At 41.8% G+C, this 18,589-nt stretch overlaps 1 protein-coding gene across 3 annotated transcripts in view; it reads left to right on the forward strand.

Moving 5' to 3' along the window:
• Positions 1 to 18,589, forward strand: part of LOC146652749 (serine/threonine-protein kinase D3-like) — a 54,327-nt gene that overhangs the window by 24,563 nt on the left and 11,175 nt on the right. For 2 of the 3 annotated variants that reach the window (XM_085381318.1, XM_085381319.1), the window contains exons 3-9: positions 7,604 to 7,742; positions 9,875 to 10,006; positions 13,325 to 13,482; positions 15,635 to 15,824; positions 16,066 to 16,143; positions 17,133 to 17,307; positions 17,772 to 17,895. In XM_085381318.1, coding sequence (XP_085237444.1) covers positions 7,604 to 7,742; positions 9,875 to 10,006; positions 13,325 to 13,482; positions 15,635 to 15,824; positions 16,066 to 16,143; positions 17,133 to 17,307; positions 17,772 to 17,895 — 996 coding nt within the window. The remainder of the gene's footprint in view (positions 1 to 7,603; positions 7,743 to 9,874; positions 10,007 to 13,324; positions 13,483 to 15,634; positions 15,825 to 16,065; positions 16,144 to 17,132; positions 17,308 to 17,771; positions 17,896 to 18,589) is intronic. The other variant, XM_085381320.1, reaches the window with a different exon arrangement.

An 18,589-nucleotide genomic window follows, 5' to 3' on the forward strand; every position in this document is an offset into this window, starting at 1 on the left:
ATAGTGTCAGAGTCCACCTTTATATACTGGCCCACGGGCTGTTATCTCATTCAACATCTGGCCGAATATTCTTGTATTCAGGTGGCAAAATCAATAAGGAACAGCAATGCAGACACGGAGGAGGAGCTGACACATGCCCAGCAGAAGTTCACGACCTTTTCACTTATTGTTTTTATAATAGTAAAGATTTTCTCTGCTTTCTATATCTAAACTGTAAATTTAGCGTAGATATTTGCTCAGTCTTTCGACACACTTTTTTGTCACGGTTAGAGCTACAGCTCACTCCTCATTGATGCAGAATTCCAAAATAAAAGCTTGGTACCTTCCATGATAGAGGCTACGCTTGCTTCAGCTAAGTTGATGAACTTGTCCAGTGTGAGGTAACTGCAGTTGAAACCAAGATTCAAACCGTGAATCATGCAGGAGGAGTGCTTCTGCATGACAATAAAACAACTAAACATATAAAGCCATAAATGTGCAGAAATGTTCTTTTTTTAAATTGGTTTTATGTATTAAATCAATATTGATGTAGAGAGGAGCACTTTGTCTAATCTAATGATGCTTTGTCATGTTTAAAGAATGAATGTGCAACTGAAACCTGTTCTGCTGATTAAAGAAACAACATCAGGCCAGCTGAGTGACTGCAGCATCATCCTCCATGCCCTCTAGACACAATTTTATTTCCTCCTATTGGACAACGAGCTAAAGCAGAGCTCTTATAACACAATCCAAACCTACTTAGCTTCAACTTTAGAAAGTAATAACTGATCAGTAACAGTTATTTTGTCTTGTTTTTTTTTCCTTTAATCAGAGTTGAGTGGTTGACCATTGAAGAAAACAAATATCGCCTTCGATGGTCCAAAACCCTGCAGCTCTCCACCAGCACATAAAAGCATGACCACACATCACTCATACTAGAATCCTGTCAGTGTTACAACTGCTTTTAATATTTTATTGCTTGCTTTTAAGTCATTGCATGGGTTTCAGCCTCCTTACCTCTCTGCCCTTTTAACTTTAAGTGCTTCCACGGGAATGCTGAGGATGAGGTGCCCCTGGTTGTCCAAGGTTAGGGCCTCGGTGGTTGCAGCAACTGTATCGAGGAATAAACTGCCCCTGACTCCAGCAGACAAGTTTAAAAACAGTTTTTAAATGAAATTTTTTGACAGCAAGTACAAAGAGCCACAAAAGGATCAGGGTTGCAATGTTTTCGGAGGATGTGCCCATCACAAATAGGCCAGCATGAGCTGAGTTTCATCTCCTGTGAGAACTCAGACACCAAATAGTTTCTACAGCTTTTTGTTGTTGTTGTTGTTGTTTATCGTGTCCCTGATCAGACCGTCCTGTTCCCGTGTTTCTGACTGTCAGCATCTCTCTTTTTTTGAGAGGCAGTGTGTAGCCGCACGGCGAATGACTGCAGGGTATTAGTGACGAGACCTCAGCCATAATTCATGATGCACTTTGTGTGTGTGTGTGTGTGTCTGTGTGTGTGTGTGTGTTACATCTAACGTGATCCACGCAGCTTGTGCCTCGTCACCTGTTGGGTTGTTTCCTGCTGTCACAGCGGCCTGCAGGATCCACACTGCATGCTTTCTGCACGCTGCTAACATCCTGCTCAGCTCAGCAGGAAGCTGCTCCACCTGCTCCGTCTGCAGGCTGCAGAAGCTGCTGAACTCCAAATCCACTGCACACACACTTTATCACAAAAACACACACACCCTTCACAAAGCTGCAAGAGCACAAACTCTTCAAATTAGCTCCTTATTTCCTCACTAATCAAGTTACTTAGAAGATTTGAGATGGACTTTTATTCACCCGCGTGAATTATGATATAAATAAAAAGGAAAATTAAAAACACCATATATAGTGTGTATATAGTGTTTTAAATACACTATACAGGCAATTAGGAGAAACACCATGTACATCTTTACTTATTGCAGGACCAGCTGTGAGTGAAGTCTGGGTGCCGTTAAGTACAGTTTGTGCTCTCAAAAGCAGGAAAACCTCATGTATCAAAATGGCCAGCAGTGAGGTATATACGCTGTATGGTTAAGGAAATAAAACCTGCCAAACCACTGCCACGTTTCCTTTAAATGAAGTCTTTACTTATAGATGTCGTGTCGCAGAGAAGTTAATGTCATTATTTCTCAGGAATTGTGCAGAAAATAACAAAAAGGAAATGGAGAAAGTCGTGAGAGGTAGTGAGAAGTTCCATTTTTACATGTGTTGGTGTTTCTTTGTAACTTATATTGATTTCATACAAATGTATAGGCGTGTCTTTATTAAGCCAGTATGCATTTATTTAAACTTCAAACCTGGCAAAAAACTCATATCTTGCATGGTTGGAACAAGGTCCAAGTAGAGCTTCAACGTGCAACAAGAAATGGGAGTGAGACAAAACATTTTTTGAGCATGCAATGTATTGAAAACAACACTTAAACTGAAACAGGGTGTTTTACAGCTGATCAGAAGTTTAGGACCACATGTCCTTAAAAGGCAAAATCTGTGCAAAAAAATTTCATTTTCTCTCAGGTGGTCACACTGTCATGATGTTCTGATGGCAAAGGCAAATAAACGTTTCCTTTTTGAACATGGTCGGGTTGTTGAACCACATAAGCAGGGTCTCTCACAGCATGCTGTCACTGCTGAGGTGGGATTCGGTAAGACAGCCATTTGGAATTTCTTAAATGATCCCGAGGGTTATGGAACAAAAAAGTCAAGGAAACCCCCCCAAAATTTTTACCAGCACTGAGCTGGAGGATCCAATTGGCTGTCTGTCAAGACACTGGACAATCCTCGCCCCAAATTAAGGACGTTAGTGGTGCTGACTGCGGCCTAATAACTATCAGACGGCATCTGAGACTGAAGGGCTTCAAAAACAAAAAACGTCTTCAAAGGCCTCGTCTCCTTAACGCCACAGAACTGACTGTTTGGACTTTGCAAGAGAGCACCAAACATGGGACATTGAAAGGTGGAAGAAAGGTTTTTTGTTTGTTTTTTTTCCTCATGAGAAAAGTTTAACCTGGATGGTCCTGACAGTTTCCAACGTTACTGGCATGACAAGCAGATCCCACCTGAGATGTTTTCTATGCGCCACAGTGGAGGGGGCGCCATAATGGTCTGGGGTGCTTTTTCCTTCAGTGGAACAATGAAGGGACGTCATACGGCCACTGGCTATGTCCAGATGTTGCAGAGAGCATCCCTCATGTCTGAGAGCCCTTGTCTGAGTGGTAACGACTGGGTTTTTTTTAACAGGACAACGCTACAGTACACAGTGACTACAGGAGGAGGGACTTCTTCCAGGAGAATAACATCGCTCTTTTGGACCATCATGTTTGTTCTCCTGATCTAAATCCAATTGAGAACCTTTGGGGATGGATGGCAAGGGTAGTTAAAAAAATGGACAACAGTTCCAGACAGTCTTCACAACTTGGAGAAATGTTCCCACTCGCTTCTTTGAAGCGCTTGCATTAAGCATGCCGCAACAAATTTTTGAAGTGATCAACAAAAACGGTGGAGCTACTCATTACTGAGTTCATGGTTGGAACTTTGATTTCTGCTTTGAAGGGTTTATGGGTTTTTTTGGAGGTGTGTTCCTAAACTTCTGATCAGCTGTAAAACAGCCTGTTTCAGTTTAAGTGTTGTTTTCAATACATTGCATGCTCAAAAAATGTTTTGTCTCACTCCCATTTCTTCTTGTTGCATGCTGAAGCTCTACTTGGAACCTTGTTAAGATCCAACCATGCAAAATATGATTTGTTTGCCATTTTTCAGGTGGTCTAAAACTTTTGATCAGGACTGTATATCGGATGAAGGGTTTAGGAGTTTCATCTCCTTTACATGTGCCACCCTCTTTTTTAAATGGACCAAAGGTAATTGGACAGTTTACTCAAAGGCTATTTACTGGGCAGGTGTGGGCAATTCCTTCGTTATGTCATTATCACTTAAGCAGATAAAAGGTCTGGAGCTGATCTGAGGTGTGATGCTTGCATTTGGAAGATGTTGCTGTGAACAGACAACATGCTGTCAAAGGAACTCTCCATGCAGGTGAAACAAGCCATCCTTAATATGCAAAAACAGGAAAAAAAAACAAAAACACTCCTTTTCCACTCCTGCTATTGTAGCAGGAGTGGCAAAATCTACAGTTTGGTGCATCCCGAGAAAGAAAGAAAGCACTAATGAACTCAGAAATACAAATAGACCTGGACGCCCACCAAGGACAGCAGTGGTGGATGATCGCAGAATCATTTCCACAGTAAAGAGACAAACCTCATCACGACAGCGGTGTGGTGTTAATGTGTTCAAGACTTCAGGCTGTCATTAGCAGCAGAGGGATTTCAACCAAGTATTAAAAATTAACATTTTGTTTTCAGTTAGTTAGGGTGTCCAGTTACTTTGAGCCCGTGAAATGAAGAGATAGTGTTTAAAAAAAACAAAAAAAACCGCTTTAGTTTCTCACATTTTTATGTATTTGAATCGCTTTCTTCAACCCACTGAATTAAAGCTGAAAGTCTGCACTTCAGACTGAGTTGTTTCATTCAAAATTAATTGAAGTAATGTACATAACCAAAATTAGAAAAAAAAAGTTGTCTCTGTCCAAATATTTAAGTTAAGTTTACTGCTAAAACCAGGATTTTTATTTATTCATTCATCGCTTGTCTTAGGCACCATCTGAATGATAAGTGGAGTAACAGGCCAAACAGGCCTAGTTCCAGCTCCTAATTTTCATTCTTGGACTCTACTAGGGTAGCTTTGCATGATTCACGCTTCAGAATAATTCCTATTTATCTAATATGGGTCTGAAATGAGCCCCTTTCAGCCAGTTTTATTCTGATTAGCAGGTGGGTGGGACTTCTGTACCTAAGATGACCAATCAGAAAGGAGTTCATGGTCCCACAAATGTCTCTTTGCGTACATGTTACCGTTTATCCAACAAGCAGAGAGAAGTTATAACCCACGCAGTTCTCAAAAGTCCAGACTGTGCATTGCTGGAAGCAGATGACGTATGCGTCTGCCTGATGCTGATTGGTTGACAAGGGGGCCTGAATAACGGTCACCAGGCGTGAAAGAAGCATGAAACGAATTTCTCCATTGACTGCGGAGCTCTCTGCAGGTAAACAGGTCATCCCCTGCTGAGCCATAAATTCCACCTTTAAGAGATCCGGTCCCACTGACATCCAGAGCTAAGTAGAAAAAACCGTCTGAAACCTAGCATTCAGGGCAGCTTGAAGCCTGAGATATTGTATTTTTAAACTTTCAGACTGTATTTTGATGTATTTTCAAATGTTCTTTAATTATGATGGTGGTGATCAAATGCACATTAATGTAAATATGCACTATTTAGTCCATTTTCCTTATATGGACTAAATGCTCAAATAACAAGTATTGAGAGAAAGTTTTACGAAAGATTATTGGCCTGTCCCCCCTTGCAGAGGCATTGTGCCTCAAGCAAAGCAGCACCGACTCAAACATTAGATTCTCTCTGGGGTTTTTTTTTGGTCTGGGAACTAAACAGAGAAGCGGCTTTGCATTAGACATGGACAGTGACCCAAACGTGGAGCTGTCACCACAACATTTGTAAACTTCCTGTTAAAAGAGAAAAAGGAGCTGTAGCTGCTGAGGAATCTTCATGCTTTTCAGCAGAAAATCTAATTCTTGATTTAATTCTACCTATTTCAGCTGCTGTGGGCTTCTGGTAGTTTCCCAGTGTGTCGTTTCTGTGAATTTGTTTCATCACTTGTTATCTGTTCCTCATACGGAAAGGTTAAGTAATCTTTGACTTTGGAAAGAAGCCGGACCACGACAGGCGATGAGGTCATGATTTTAACAAAAAAAACTTCCATCTAAGTGGAAAAATTGTTGCAGTGAGAATAAACTGATGATAGTTCACTGAAAGGGGTCAAAGGTCAGCAGGCTAGAGCAGCTCTTTTACAGATAGTTCAGCGCGGCTGTAAAACAAATAGAGCACAGAAACTTTGCAATTCAAATAAAAGACGTAAATATTGGTGTTCTTCTTCCTAATACACTTTAAATTTATATTCAAGGACTAAAATCATATTTACTGATTATCTGGGTTTCCTGCACCAGTTTTAAAGTTCATTCTCTTTTAAACAAAACCTTCTTAGGTGCTTTATTCACTGATGATCTCCTGTTTTGCATGCTAGTGCTCAGAATGGCACAAAATATAAAGACACTAACTACTATCAGTGTATCCCCACACATACACATTACCCAAGTATATTACGAGGCTCATTTTAAATTTGTTATTTTTAAAAATCGGTCTTATTTTTGAAAGACCAGTTGCTGCTAACTGTTCCAAACACTGAGTCAGAACTTTTTGAAAAAAATCCCACAAACGAGACAGGAAGTGGCCCGCCTGAGTGTAAAAAGTGCTTTATTACATGTGTTTATGTCTAAGAGTCGCTATCCATTTATCTCTTTCATCGCACAGATTATGATGAATGAGTCATACTTGATGGGTTTTCCCCTCGGGCTATAATTTTAAAAACCTACCGCGGGATAAAAGCCGCAGCAGGCGGCAGTGGTGTAATATGTTAGATTGCTTTATTTTGAAAGCTAGCTAGTTCCTAGTTGGAAACGAGTTACCACTAAAAGCTGCCCTAAAGGCTCTGTGTAAAGTGAAGCCATTAAGCTAATCTAGCAATATTTCTTGGCCAACAGGGGGCGCCTGCTCTGGTTTAAAAAGACATGAGAGGAAAATGACCTTACTTTTTACTGAGATCAAAAATAAAGTGACCACTTTCCTGATGGCTGCAAGGTCTCGGTCACTAATTTTAAGTCTTATTGAATAAAACGTTTACCTTCTCAGTTTTGGCACTTGGAAAGACAGTAAAGCAGGGTAGGCTGTAGTGTCACTACAGTATAAACTGTAATGTCCTTCAGTGTCACTGTTAGATCCACTCTTATTCACGATGCCTGGTTTCAAAAGCTAAGTTGGTGATACCTGAAATCCTCAGACTGATTCTTAAAAAAAAAGCACCAGTGGGTGAAATCCTAAAATTATTTGTTAACTAATCAATCAGCACTCCACCCTATTGAGTAACTGTGCTCACCTCATGCAAGTGAAAAATTAAAAATGGCATATCCAGCATACATAAAACCAAAATTGAGGCTTCAAAACTGCTGTTCAAACTAATGGGTAATGTCACAGTGGATGTGTCCGTCTTTTATATACAGTCTGTATTCGGCTGTATGTTGTAGCGATCAGCAGAAGGGGAAGCTGGGGGGGGGGGGGCATGTGGTCTGTAACTCAACCACCACACCACAGGAGTCAGGTGAACATGTAAAACCACCATGAGGCTACGACTGTGCCTGACTGATTTTTATGAGTGTTGCATGAATGTATCGCTTTCTGTTTTTCTTTGTTTAATTTTCTGGATAATTGTTCTTTCAAACTGTAGCCCGGTGTTTTGGAATGATCAGTTTTCTCTGTGAGGGCACAAATGCAGTCACCTAGAGTCCCTAAAACATTTGAATAGCGCAGCACGTTTAACACTACCCGTGTGTCTGTGTCGTTTCTTTCATTAACCTTTTGCAGCTCGGACGTGAACTCTGAGCAATAACACCTCCCCTTTTCCCTCCTCAGTTTCCTGAATGTGGATTTTTTGGGATGTACGACAAGATCCTGCTCTTCCGTCACGACCTGAGCTCGGACAACATCCTGCAGCGTCTGATCTCCGCTGAGGAGATCCAGGAGGGCGACCTGATCGAGGTGGTGCTCTCTGGTAAGGAATGAATAATTTTAGTCCGTTTTCTTTTTTTTTTCCCTCAGCAGGTGGATATAATGTTCGAATTGATAAAAAACATTTATCAAACATGCAAAACTCCGAGTAGTGATGGAATCAAGTGTGCATACATAGCCAGAAATGCTGCAGCCCTACCCATCCACAACCCATCACTCCAATCCTGCCCCGTCGGAGTTTAAATGTAGCTGATCTGGTGTAACTGATCACCCCGTGCCAGCCAGTTTGCGGCCTTGCAGGGAGTTTATGCTAAATGTCGTCACAGCTGCAGGCCCATGGTGCACTTGTGGTGGTGTTTCGACTCGTCATACACCTCCTGATTTCTTTAACCTGACACATGTAGCAGTGTCTACATGATGCATCAATGCACGAGGATGGAGATGCTGAGATGGCACAGAGCAAGATCGCTGCAGCATTTGAACGAAATGCCGAAAACGTGCGTGACTGCTTTGTTTCCTGTTTCAACTTCTTCTTCTCCTGTTTTCAGTTCTGAAATGGTGTAATTTTTCTACTTGGAGTGTTTAGAAACAGACTGAGATAGAGTCCAGCTTTTATTGTCCCGTTAGTGCTTTTATTAGTGTTTCTATTTAGACTGAATGCCCCTTTTCTTGTTCTCTTGAGTGTACCTTAGGTTTCTCTTTTTTCTGAATTTCATGCTTGAGCATGTCCTGTATAAATAACATTCTTTCACATTTTTGTCAATAATCATTGTATGTCCTCCTCTGGTAGCTGCTGAGTCTTTCCCAGTTTTTAAGTTCTTTATTTTCAGACAAGTAGATGATGTCCCTGAGATCTTAGCCTGCTACAGCTTAGAAAGATGCACAGACATTAATGAGATAAGCATGAGTAAAGAAAGAAAGCATGCTGCAGAAACAGAAGACACACTTACAACTGCATGTTGTCGTTTTTTGTGGGATTTCTTTTTTTGGATTTTCTATAAATCATGGTTTAATATTTGGGAGCTCAGGACCATTTAAGGTATGAACAAGAATCAAAAATGATTCCAGCTAATAATAAATAGATTAACTTTAAAATCAGCAGTAAGAATAAAATAATTGTTTAAAATGTATCTTAATGAAAAACACGGTCGTTTATTAAATGAATCAAATTTGCCTAACCGTGTATTTGGTTTCACACTGAAGTCAAAGGTAAGTTTTAAACATTTAAATTGTATCTTTATTATGTATTTTCGCATCAGTTTCGTATCCTCCGGGTAAAATGAGGCTGGCACAGATCTCGTTTCCTCTCCACCAGCGCCGCCTCCCTGGGTCACCCCCGTTCGCTCTAAACATAATATTGTGCATAGGATTGTCACTTCCTGAAATGTGTCAACATGTTGGGCTGTGAAAACTAAAACTGACACCTTTACAGCCGAACACCCAGACGCAGAGCCGCGCCAGGTTTAAATTACACAGGAGGGTGAAAACGTATCGCAACCGCACAGGGTGCAAACCCACGACCACTTCCTCCTCCTCCTCGTGCACCTCTCGCTGCTACTGCTGCAAAACCCTGCAGAGCTCAGCTGGTTTATTTCACTGTTACCATTCGAGCTGCTACCAGAGCGCCAAGCGATCAAGATGAAACCGGCTCTAGTGTGATTCTTGCTGCTCGGTTGAGTTGTTTTCCAGCTTTTATACACACAAGCAGCACAAAATGGTCTGTGTGGTTGTGTATATATGTAGTACATACACATTACATTTAAAGTAGAGGAAACATTTTCAAAAAATGCAATAATTAAAGGTTGAAAATGCAAAGAACACATCCAATAACAAGATGTTTTTATGTGTTAGCTTGAAAAGTTCATCCTCATTTAAACACTTTTCTCTTCTCTTTACTTGCATATTTTAAATCCTGTGTAACTTCAGCTAATACTTCAGGGTACAACTAACACGTGAGGCTTTCTACTTTTGTAACCCCTGAAAGACGTGCCAGACATTGACGTTTAGTGTATGTGTGACCATTTCTAGCGATAAATTCATTTGTCAGATTGTAATTCTGATACGCTCACGCTCAGAGCCCGAGCATCATCATTTTGGGGGACCATCTCCTGGCGCGGGTGGAAAGCTTCCCACAGAGACAGTCATAGTCTGACTGCGTGTGTGTTTCTGTTTCAGCTCTCGCCACAGAGGAGGACTTCCAGATCCGACCTCACACTCTGTACGTTCACTCCTACAAGGCACCGGCCTTCTGCGATGACTGTGGGGAGATGCTGTGGGGGCTCGTCAGACAGGGACTCAAATGTGAAGGTGAGGAAGCACTCAGGAAGCTTCTAGGCTGCTGACATGTCCGTTTCCGCTCAGAGAACCCCGAAATCTTAGTCCCGGGAACTGTTTTTCTAACACAGTGGCTAGAAGTTTTGTCCAAGGAACTTTACATCCCAGGTATTTTTATTCCGGGAGCATTTAGTCCCAGGAATTTCTTTTCAAGGAAGGGGTTAGTCCCACAGCTCTAACTCTCAGAACTTTTCCTCTGATATGCTGTGATGTACTTTGTCCCCTTAGAGTCTTTGACTATTTTTCTGTGTGCTGTGGCAGAAGACTCAAAGACCCAATAAATATAAAAAAGCTGTTATTTAAATGCTTAATGGAAGTGGGCAAAAATAAATTTTTAAAAAGAGTTCAGTCTGCATTTTAGGCTCGCCGTCTCCCGCCGGAAGGCAAGAGCTCATACTCGAGATGGAGGATGTGCGAGGGGTCCGATAGAGCTCTCCGTGCCAGGAAATTTTATTCCCAGAAACGCTTTTCAAGGAAGGGTGGTCGGAACAGTCCCACAAAACATTTTCTAATGGAAGGAAGAGACAGGTGGGCTTACAGACGGAGGAGCTGAATAAAACAAAACAGGCACTGCACCAAGGCTCCCTATAAAATAAACAGGATTATTTTGAACTATGAAACATGCAAAGCCGCTCTAGTAGAGCCAGAGATGAGTTTTTGGAGATGAATTCACACAAAAAATTGCCCCAAAAATGACCACAAAACAAATATATTTGTGCAGTTGCCAAACCCTAAGTAACAGAGAAGCAAATACGTAGAAAATATAGATGCTGTCCTAGTGTTTGAATTCACAGTTCTTGGCTTACATTTAAGTCTCATTTTCTCAATTTTCAGCAAAAAATTGTTGTTAGCAAAAATTTCATGGCTGTGCCGGCTGCATGTTCAAAGTGAGTGTTGGACCCTGCCAGGGATCTGGTTTGGTGTTTGAGTTGGGGTTTGGTGAAGCGAGCAGTATGAGAGTCAGCACATTAAAGGTTGTGGTTCTCTGCCACCACTCTTGGGTTGAGGTACAGTTTTAGCCCCGAGTGAGGGAGTTAGGGGAGGGAGCGAGGTCGTTGTGGCACTGGCAGCAGTGTGGGCGCTGTCCCGAACTGCTTTTACCCTCACCTGGTCATGAGCTCTGGTTAGTGACTGAACAAATGATTGGCAAATGCCTGCATCCAAAATGAGCTTCTGTGAGTGGGTGGGCTGAGCCGGGCTCAGTGGGTGAGGGGCTCAGTCCTCTGGATGGAGCTCAGAATAGAGCCATTGCACTCTTGTGCCAAAAAGCCAGCTCGGGTGATCTGGGTGTGTGGGACAGATCCAGGTCTCACTGGAGAGATGATGGGAACACCTTGGGTTAGTCTCCCAGGAGGAACTGGAAAATTTTGGAAAAAGTTTTGGAATATCTCGCTTGGCCTGCTAAGAGCAGTCTAACGATCATGAGCATAAAGTCTCAGATTTAGTCATCAGAAATCCTTTTCAGGATGTGTGTGCATTAAAATAGGCTCCTCACTATTTAAACATTAAGATGGGAAGTGATGTCAGTGATTCAGCAGGGATGTAATAGAGGTCCGGCAGGCTGCATGCTATTCCCTCTGAGTGACCGATAACTGGACCTTCAAACCTATAAAACTCGACTGTTTAAACCTCCATCAGAGTTCACAGTGATGTCATGTTTGCTTTAACACGTCTCATAAACTTTTATTTTCCCTGAGGTAACACGTGGTGGCTTCTCGGATTTCCACCACGTCCACGCTGACCAAATCATCACCTCGAGGGGAAAAAAAAGAAAGAAAGAGGCATACACACACTCGGATATTCACACACTGGTTTTTAGACCTGATTTTAAAGCTGCAGCGGCTCGTCGACTTCCTGCAGTCATTTTTCAGACAGTCTTGTCTTTAACGTTTTGATCTCGGCGCTCTGTTGTGATGCCGAGCAGAGAGACACCCGAGCAGCTGATGTTTGGCTTCCGCTTGTACGTTTGAAATGGTTAAAAATGAAAAGTTCCCAAACCTGAAGCGACAGAAAAAAAATAGAAAAACAACCTTGATGGAAGAAAATTTTAGCTTTTTTTTTTTCCTGCACTTTTAAGCTTCAGATGTTGTAAACAGCTTTCTGAACCACATCCTGGACTCAATAAATTCTGTGTTTTTAAACAGATAATTTGGCTATGAGAAGATTGTTGGGCATAAATGAACCTTTAGAAGAGTAAATTAATACTTTGACACATTTTAATGCATTTATCTGATAAATAATGGGCCTTACTTTGGCCTTACTCGTACAGACAGATTGTTCATGAAGTCTGTGCTCCAGTTGTGAGCAGGCATCTGAATTCAATACAGCTTGTTGACCAGACGTGCTATAAAGTTGGTACTTAGTGCTGTCGTCGCATGACCCTACACTGGTTAATTTGAACCGTATCCATATTTCATATAAGCCAGTGATGTTGAGTAACCTGGTTTTGCATAGAAAATGGACAGAAAGGACTTAAAAGCCCGGCCCTGTCTGAAGGGTTAAAATTTCCTTGGTAAGAAAAATAAAAGGTTCATGCTCTGCTTTGGCCCTGCCGTGTTTTATCAAGAATCTGCATTCCTGAGGTTTAGTCTCGGCACATTTTAGCCACAAAAGCTACAAAATGACCCTCCTGCAGCACAAGACCAGAGATTTATGTTCAATTCAATTTTCAATTTAATTTTATTTACACAGCGCCAAATCACAACAACAGTCGCCTCAAAGTGCTTTATATTGTAAGGTAGACCCTACAATAATACATACAGAGAAAAACCCAACAATCATACGACTCCCTATGAGCAAGCACTTTGGCAACAGTGGGAAGGGAAAAACTCCCTTTTAACAGGAAGCAACCTCCAGCAGGACCAGGCTCAGGGAGGGGCGGCCATCTGCCGCGACTGGTTGGGGAGAGAGAAGGAAGACAGGATAAAAAACATGTTGTGGAAGAGAGCCAGAGATTCAAAGCAGCTGAACATGGAAGCAAAGCTGCTGATTCACAGGTTTATCTGTGTTTCTACTCTCATCTGTGGTTGTGAAACCAAAAGAATGAAATCATAGATATGAATGATAGATATGATCTTTCTCAATTGTTGTTGGGGCTCTGGCTTAGAGAGAGGGTGAGACTAGGATGCCTCCCGGGGAGGGCCTTGGTCTCATCCTGGAAGAGCTGGAGGTACTGGGGGTGTCTCCCAAAGGCCATGGGTCGGACTTGGTTCCTTTATTAACTTCGGGATCAGAACTTCAGTTGAACTGTGAATCTTAATGATGATTAATAATGATTCCTCTCCTGTGCAGGATGTGGACAGAACTACCACAAGCGGTGTGCGTTCAAGATCCCCAACAACTGCAGCGGCGTGAGGAAGAGGCGACTGTCAAACGTCTCCCTGCCAGGCGCCACCTTGTCTGTCGCTCGTCCACCTTCCACTGACTTCAGCCCGGCTCTGCAGGAGGAGGTGGGTCTGCTGCGCTCGCATGAAATCACTCATTAGTCGTATTCATTTTAGTTGGTTTTTTGGTTGTTGTTTTTTTTTTTGAATGAGTTAAAATGTATGCACAGACTTCCCTTGCAGTTGTGCAGCCCCAGTACACACACACATACACACACACATGCACTTTCTGTCTGATGGCTCGAGGCAAACCGCTTGATTTTTCCATCCGGTTCAAGCCAACAAGCAGAGAGAGTCACAGTCAGATTCTCACAGGCTGAGCAAGCACACAGATCAGAGGGGGACCCGAGCACAGTCAGACCCATATACGTATCTGACCTGAGTGGACCCGAGCAGCATGTTGTGCAATCAGTTAGTCTGATTGATTAACAAGCAGCCAAGCTAGATTTTACAGATCCCAGAAGGAAACTGTTCCTTTAAGAGACCCGATGTGTGATCACGCTCGGGCAGCAGATCCTAAAGAAGTCTCACTTTCTTCATGGACATTTCAGATAATTTGGACTTTGTTAGGAGGTCTAGAGGTCCATGCACATATGGTGAATCAGTGAAGTGAGAAGGTGGATTATCCAACTGTTCTGTACTAATTCAGGCCCATTGTGTCACATGCTTCCTGCTCCTGCCGGGACAGTGCCCTGCAAGCTGCATGCTGTACAAGGACAGTCATTGTTCTTGTTCTCGTGGATGGAAAAGAGTTTGTCTGTACGCCGCTTTCACGATGAGTGAGCAAATCTCTAAATTTGATGTTTCAGATCAACCTCTGAAGCTCTGACTACTCCTTTCATTTCCTTTTAGTTAGAACTAATAAAAAAAAAACATCACTCAAAGACCAAAAACGAGAGAAACTTTCACCTAAAGATCAGCTGCGTGATCCCGCCACAGTCCAAACGCTCGCTCGTTAGGTTAATTGAGTGTTAGTTGGCTTTAGATGTGGGCGTGAGAGTGTCTAGTTGTGTGTCAGCGTGTTAGCCTTATGGTGGACTCAATCCAGACACATACAGCAGAACGCAGAACAAACTCTACACTAATTCATGTTTTTAGAAGCGTTTGTGTGCTTGTGTGTTATTCTGTCTGTGAACACGATAGCTTGAAAAGTTTTAAATGAATTCTGATAAAACTTAAAATTTGGCTTACATCCACCAAAAGCTTCCGGCCAACATAATGGTTTACAAAAATCCTCATATATGTCACGTTTGACCTCTGACCTCTCCTTTGAGGTCAGTAGATTGCTATAAAGAGTTAGTTTTTTAGACTAACAAGAACATGCTGTTGACCCGCAAGCTGGCCGAGTTGCTCCAGCAGATTGTGTGTTAGAAGGAGCTTCAGGAGGGCAAACTGCAAACCTCATAAAGTGCATTTAAAAAGAACAAAGAAAACTAAATTTAATACTTTTCCCTTAAATGTAAATGATGCTAGGAGAGTGAGTCACCTCAGCACAGATTTGTGCTTCTTGTTCACATTATGAACACAGAGCACCTTTACTGTGATAATCAGTAGATAAGTCTGCCAACACCCACGTGAAGCTGCGCATGCATGAGCGCAACAACATAACAGGCTCGCCTGTTTCCAGATTCAGCTGATTGCCTCTTTCAGGATGTTTGTGGTAATTAATAAAATAACTTGCATAAAAATGGAGAAAAAAAAGAAGACTGCATCATTTGTTGTTTATATTTGAAAGTTGAATCCACAGATGGTTCAGACATCTTGGTTCTGTATCGGTACAAAATACTATAAACTGAAGATTTGCCAGAGGCAGAAGAACTGAGATAAAATCTGAACTCTTGACCTCATCAGTCAGAGGATCTGGAAGCCCTGCTGGGAGAGGAAAGGTCACTGAAGCTAAAGCTGTTCTCAATGATCACTTTTGATTCTATGAAAAACATTTCTGTCCTGGTGGAAGTCGTCTATTCCAGGGTGGCAGTGCCCTGCAGATATAAAAGATAAGGGTAGGAATTATTAAGCACTTTCTGCCTCCAGCGTCTAAGCGTGATGTCTTTTAATGATTAGTTTTTACATGAAGAACAAATTTAAATACAAACTAAAATGAGTTACTGAAGTGTTATTGGTCAGTTTGCTCTCTGTTTGGAAATCTGAGCATAAACAGAAAAATAAATCCTATTTCTTCTTCGCATTTTTGTTTCTGTTCCCCGCCCCTCTGCAGCGCCCTCTTCTGGGCGCCATGAAGCGCAACTCCCTGCTGAGCGGCCGGCCCATCTGGATGGAGAAGATGGTCCTGGGTCGGGTGAAAGTCCCCCACACTTTCTCCGTCCACACCTACACCCGTCCCACCATCTGCCAGTTCTGCAAACGCCTGCTGAAGGGCCTCTTCCGCCAGGGCCTGCAATGCAAAGGTGACGACACACACGCAAAAACACACACACAGGAAAGTCTTAGAAAACCAACAGTCCAAACTCCAGAGATATTCAATCTGCTGTGAAGTCCTAACCTTCCCTTCACTTTTTTCTTAATCGCCCTGTGAAGTGTGTGGGGAGACTCTGCAGTACTCTGTGGGAACCGTCGGTTACTCTTCGTCACATGGTTATTCAAGAAGTTTAAAATGTTTAATATGTTTTTTGTATGTTTGCTTTTTAGACTGTAAATTTAACTGCCATAAGAGATGTGCAGCCAAAGTACCTCGAGACTGCCTGGGCGAGGTCGACTTTAACGGAGGTGAGTCGTTTTCACGTTTACCGCTTTAATCATCTGAAACCTTTGATGGGCAAAATTTAATATCTGCAGACAGATTCTGACGCTGTAGGCAAAGGACGGGAGATTTGCTCTTGGACTCTTTTTAGTTTCTTCCTGTTGTTGGATTTTTATTGACCGCTGAGGACACTTTGGTTTCATACAGGTAGAGAAGATCAAGGAGGAAATGCAATCTCAAAGCCGTCAGCTGCCATCTCATGACAGTTTATGCGATTAGGTTCTTCTGACCAGCGCAGGGAACAGGAAGTTGGCTATACACAGTTGTGCCCAGAGGCTAAAACAAAACCGTTAAATGGACAGTTAAATGGGTTCCCACCCTGGCTACTGTTTATCTGTAACACCATATCTGATTTCCTTTTTTATTATTCATTGGAACATACGCCCTCCATACAACAATAAAAGACAGCAATTTAAATAATAATTAAAATGACTAACACTGAAAAGAAGTCAAAAGAAAATAATAAAAGATTACATGAATAAAATTAGAAAACACAACACAGAATTTCTTGCACTCAAGGCAGAAAATATTTTTTAAAAAACCCTCAACTGAGGTTTTGATGTCAAAAAATGTCTAATTTTAAGTAATAAGTTTATTTTGATAGAAAAGAAAAAAGTGACTTCATTTCGCTCCCTGATTACCCTAACAATGATTTTCCTTTGGGTGACCTGCTCTACGAGACAATGAAATGAGTGGGGAGTCTATATAAGAAATGAAGGAGACAGAAATCTCACGTTTGCAGAGCTCAGACTTTACACTGATCACGTCAGAGTATTTTTGATCTATTTTTGATTTTTATTTTTTTAAACTGGATTGAGAAACGTTTTCATTTCAAGTCTTTGGCATTTTACACCTAACCCCTACTGGCCATTAGAGGAACTGCAGCTCAGTGAAATCTCGGGCTGGAAGTTTTAAGACCTGTTCCCAGGCTCTCATGTTTTTCCTGTTTCTTCAGAGCCAGCCAGTCCTGGTATGGACTCAGAGGCGACGATGGAGGTGGACTGCGATGTGAACAGCGATGGAGGTCACAGCATGGACGAGCAGGACGAGCAGTCCACCGAAGACAAGATCTTCTTCGGGGGTCCCTGCACAGACTGCGAGAAGGATGACGAGACGGTCAGAACGATCAGGTGAAGCAGACGACTGGAACTGGTGACGGGCTTTAAAATAGCATTATAAAAATCTTAATTTATCCTCATGAGAAAATCTATTGAGCCTCAGTATTGGATGCTTTGTCATAAGTAGAGATCATGATATGTGTGATGTGAACAGGTTCGATTTCTCTCGGATATACGGTACAATTTCAAAGTGACGTCCAGTGTTGGATGGCATGTTTTTACCCCCGTCAGCAATAAACCACAAGCATGGCTCCACCCTCATGTGGTTTGTAACCGAAATCTACAACAAACGAGTGTGTTCAGTGTTAAGAGAGCCTAGAGCTTTAGAGAAGAGAAAAGAAGGAACTCCTCCAAAGACTTGCATGCATTTTATTTTTTTTATTTGAATCTTTGACATTCTCATTAGTATTGTATTTTTGTGTGGGCTTTTTTTCCTTAAAATGCTTCTTTGCATGTTTTTATTTGGTTTCACGCAGCCCGTCGACCAGCAGCAACATCCCTCTGATGCGTGTGGTCCAGTCCATCAAACACACCAAGAGAAAAAGCTCCACAGTGGTTAAAGAAGGCTGGTTGGTGCACTACACCAACCGTGACAACCTGGTGAGATGAAGCACAAAACACAGACAAACTAAGGTGTCTTTTGAGCTTTTTTTTTAGGCCTTTGGGTGCCTGACAAACACAGCTGGTCTGTTTGCAGGAACAACAACAAAAGCAGGAAATATCTGAATTCATTTTATAATTAAGTAAAAATATCAATCCAGTCTAATCCTTTGGCTTTGGCTAAAAGCTCTTAGGAGCAGCAAAAAATTCCAAAAAACAGACACAAACACTAAAAGCTAAAACATTTATAGGCAATATTCAAACACAAGACATATGAAACACAATGCAAATATAAAATTTGTACATTACACTGTAAGCACTAATTGGCTAATGTGAATAGCATTTTTCAATAATGTGCTTCGCTGTAGGAGTTACTGGGAGAAAGGCAAAGCCGTCACTAATCCCAGCGTCGTATTTAGAAAATGTAATAAAAGTGATGTTAATCTGCACCAAAATCTCAAACGTTCTTGCTTTTTTATTTGCTCTACCTCACTGCCAAATTTCAAATATTTCAGCTTGGTAGTTTTTGGAGATGAACAAACACGGGGCACTGATAACCTACGTCAGCTTTAGCACTGCAGTCTGGAAGTTCGAGGTGCTTCATCAAGTCAGTGCAGAAATTATTAAATCCATTTTAATCACTGAGCTTTGGTTTTTGGTATATATCCACACAATCTGGAAACATGTTCTACAT

Source organism: Rhamphochromis longiceps, linkage group LG15, assembly GCF_057381845.1.
Source record: "Rhamphochromis longiceps isolate RC_006_pf linkage group LG15, R_longiceps_female_GT1.1, whole genome shotgun sequence".
Lineage (NCBI taxonomy): Eukaryota > Metazoa > Chordata > Actinopteri > Cichliformes > Cichlidae > Rhamphochromis > Rhamphochromis longiceps.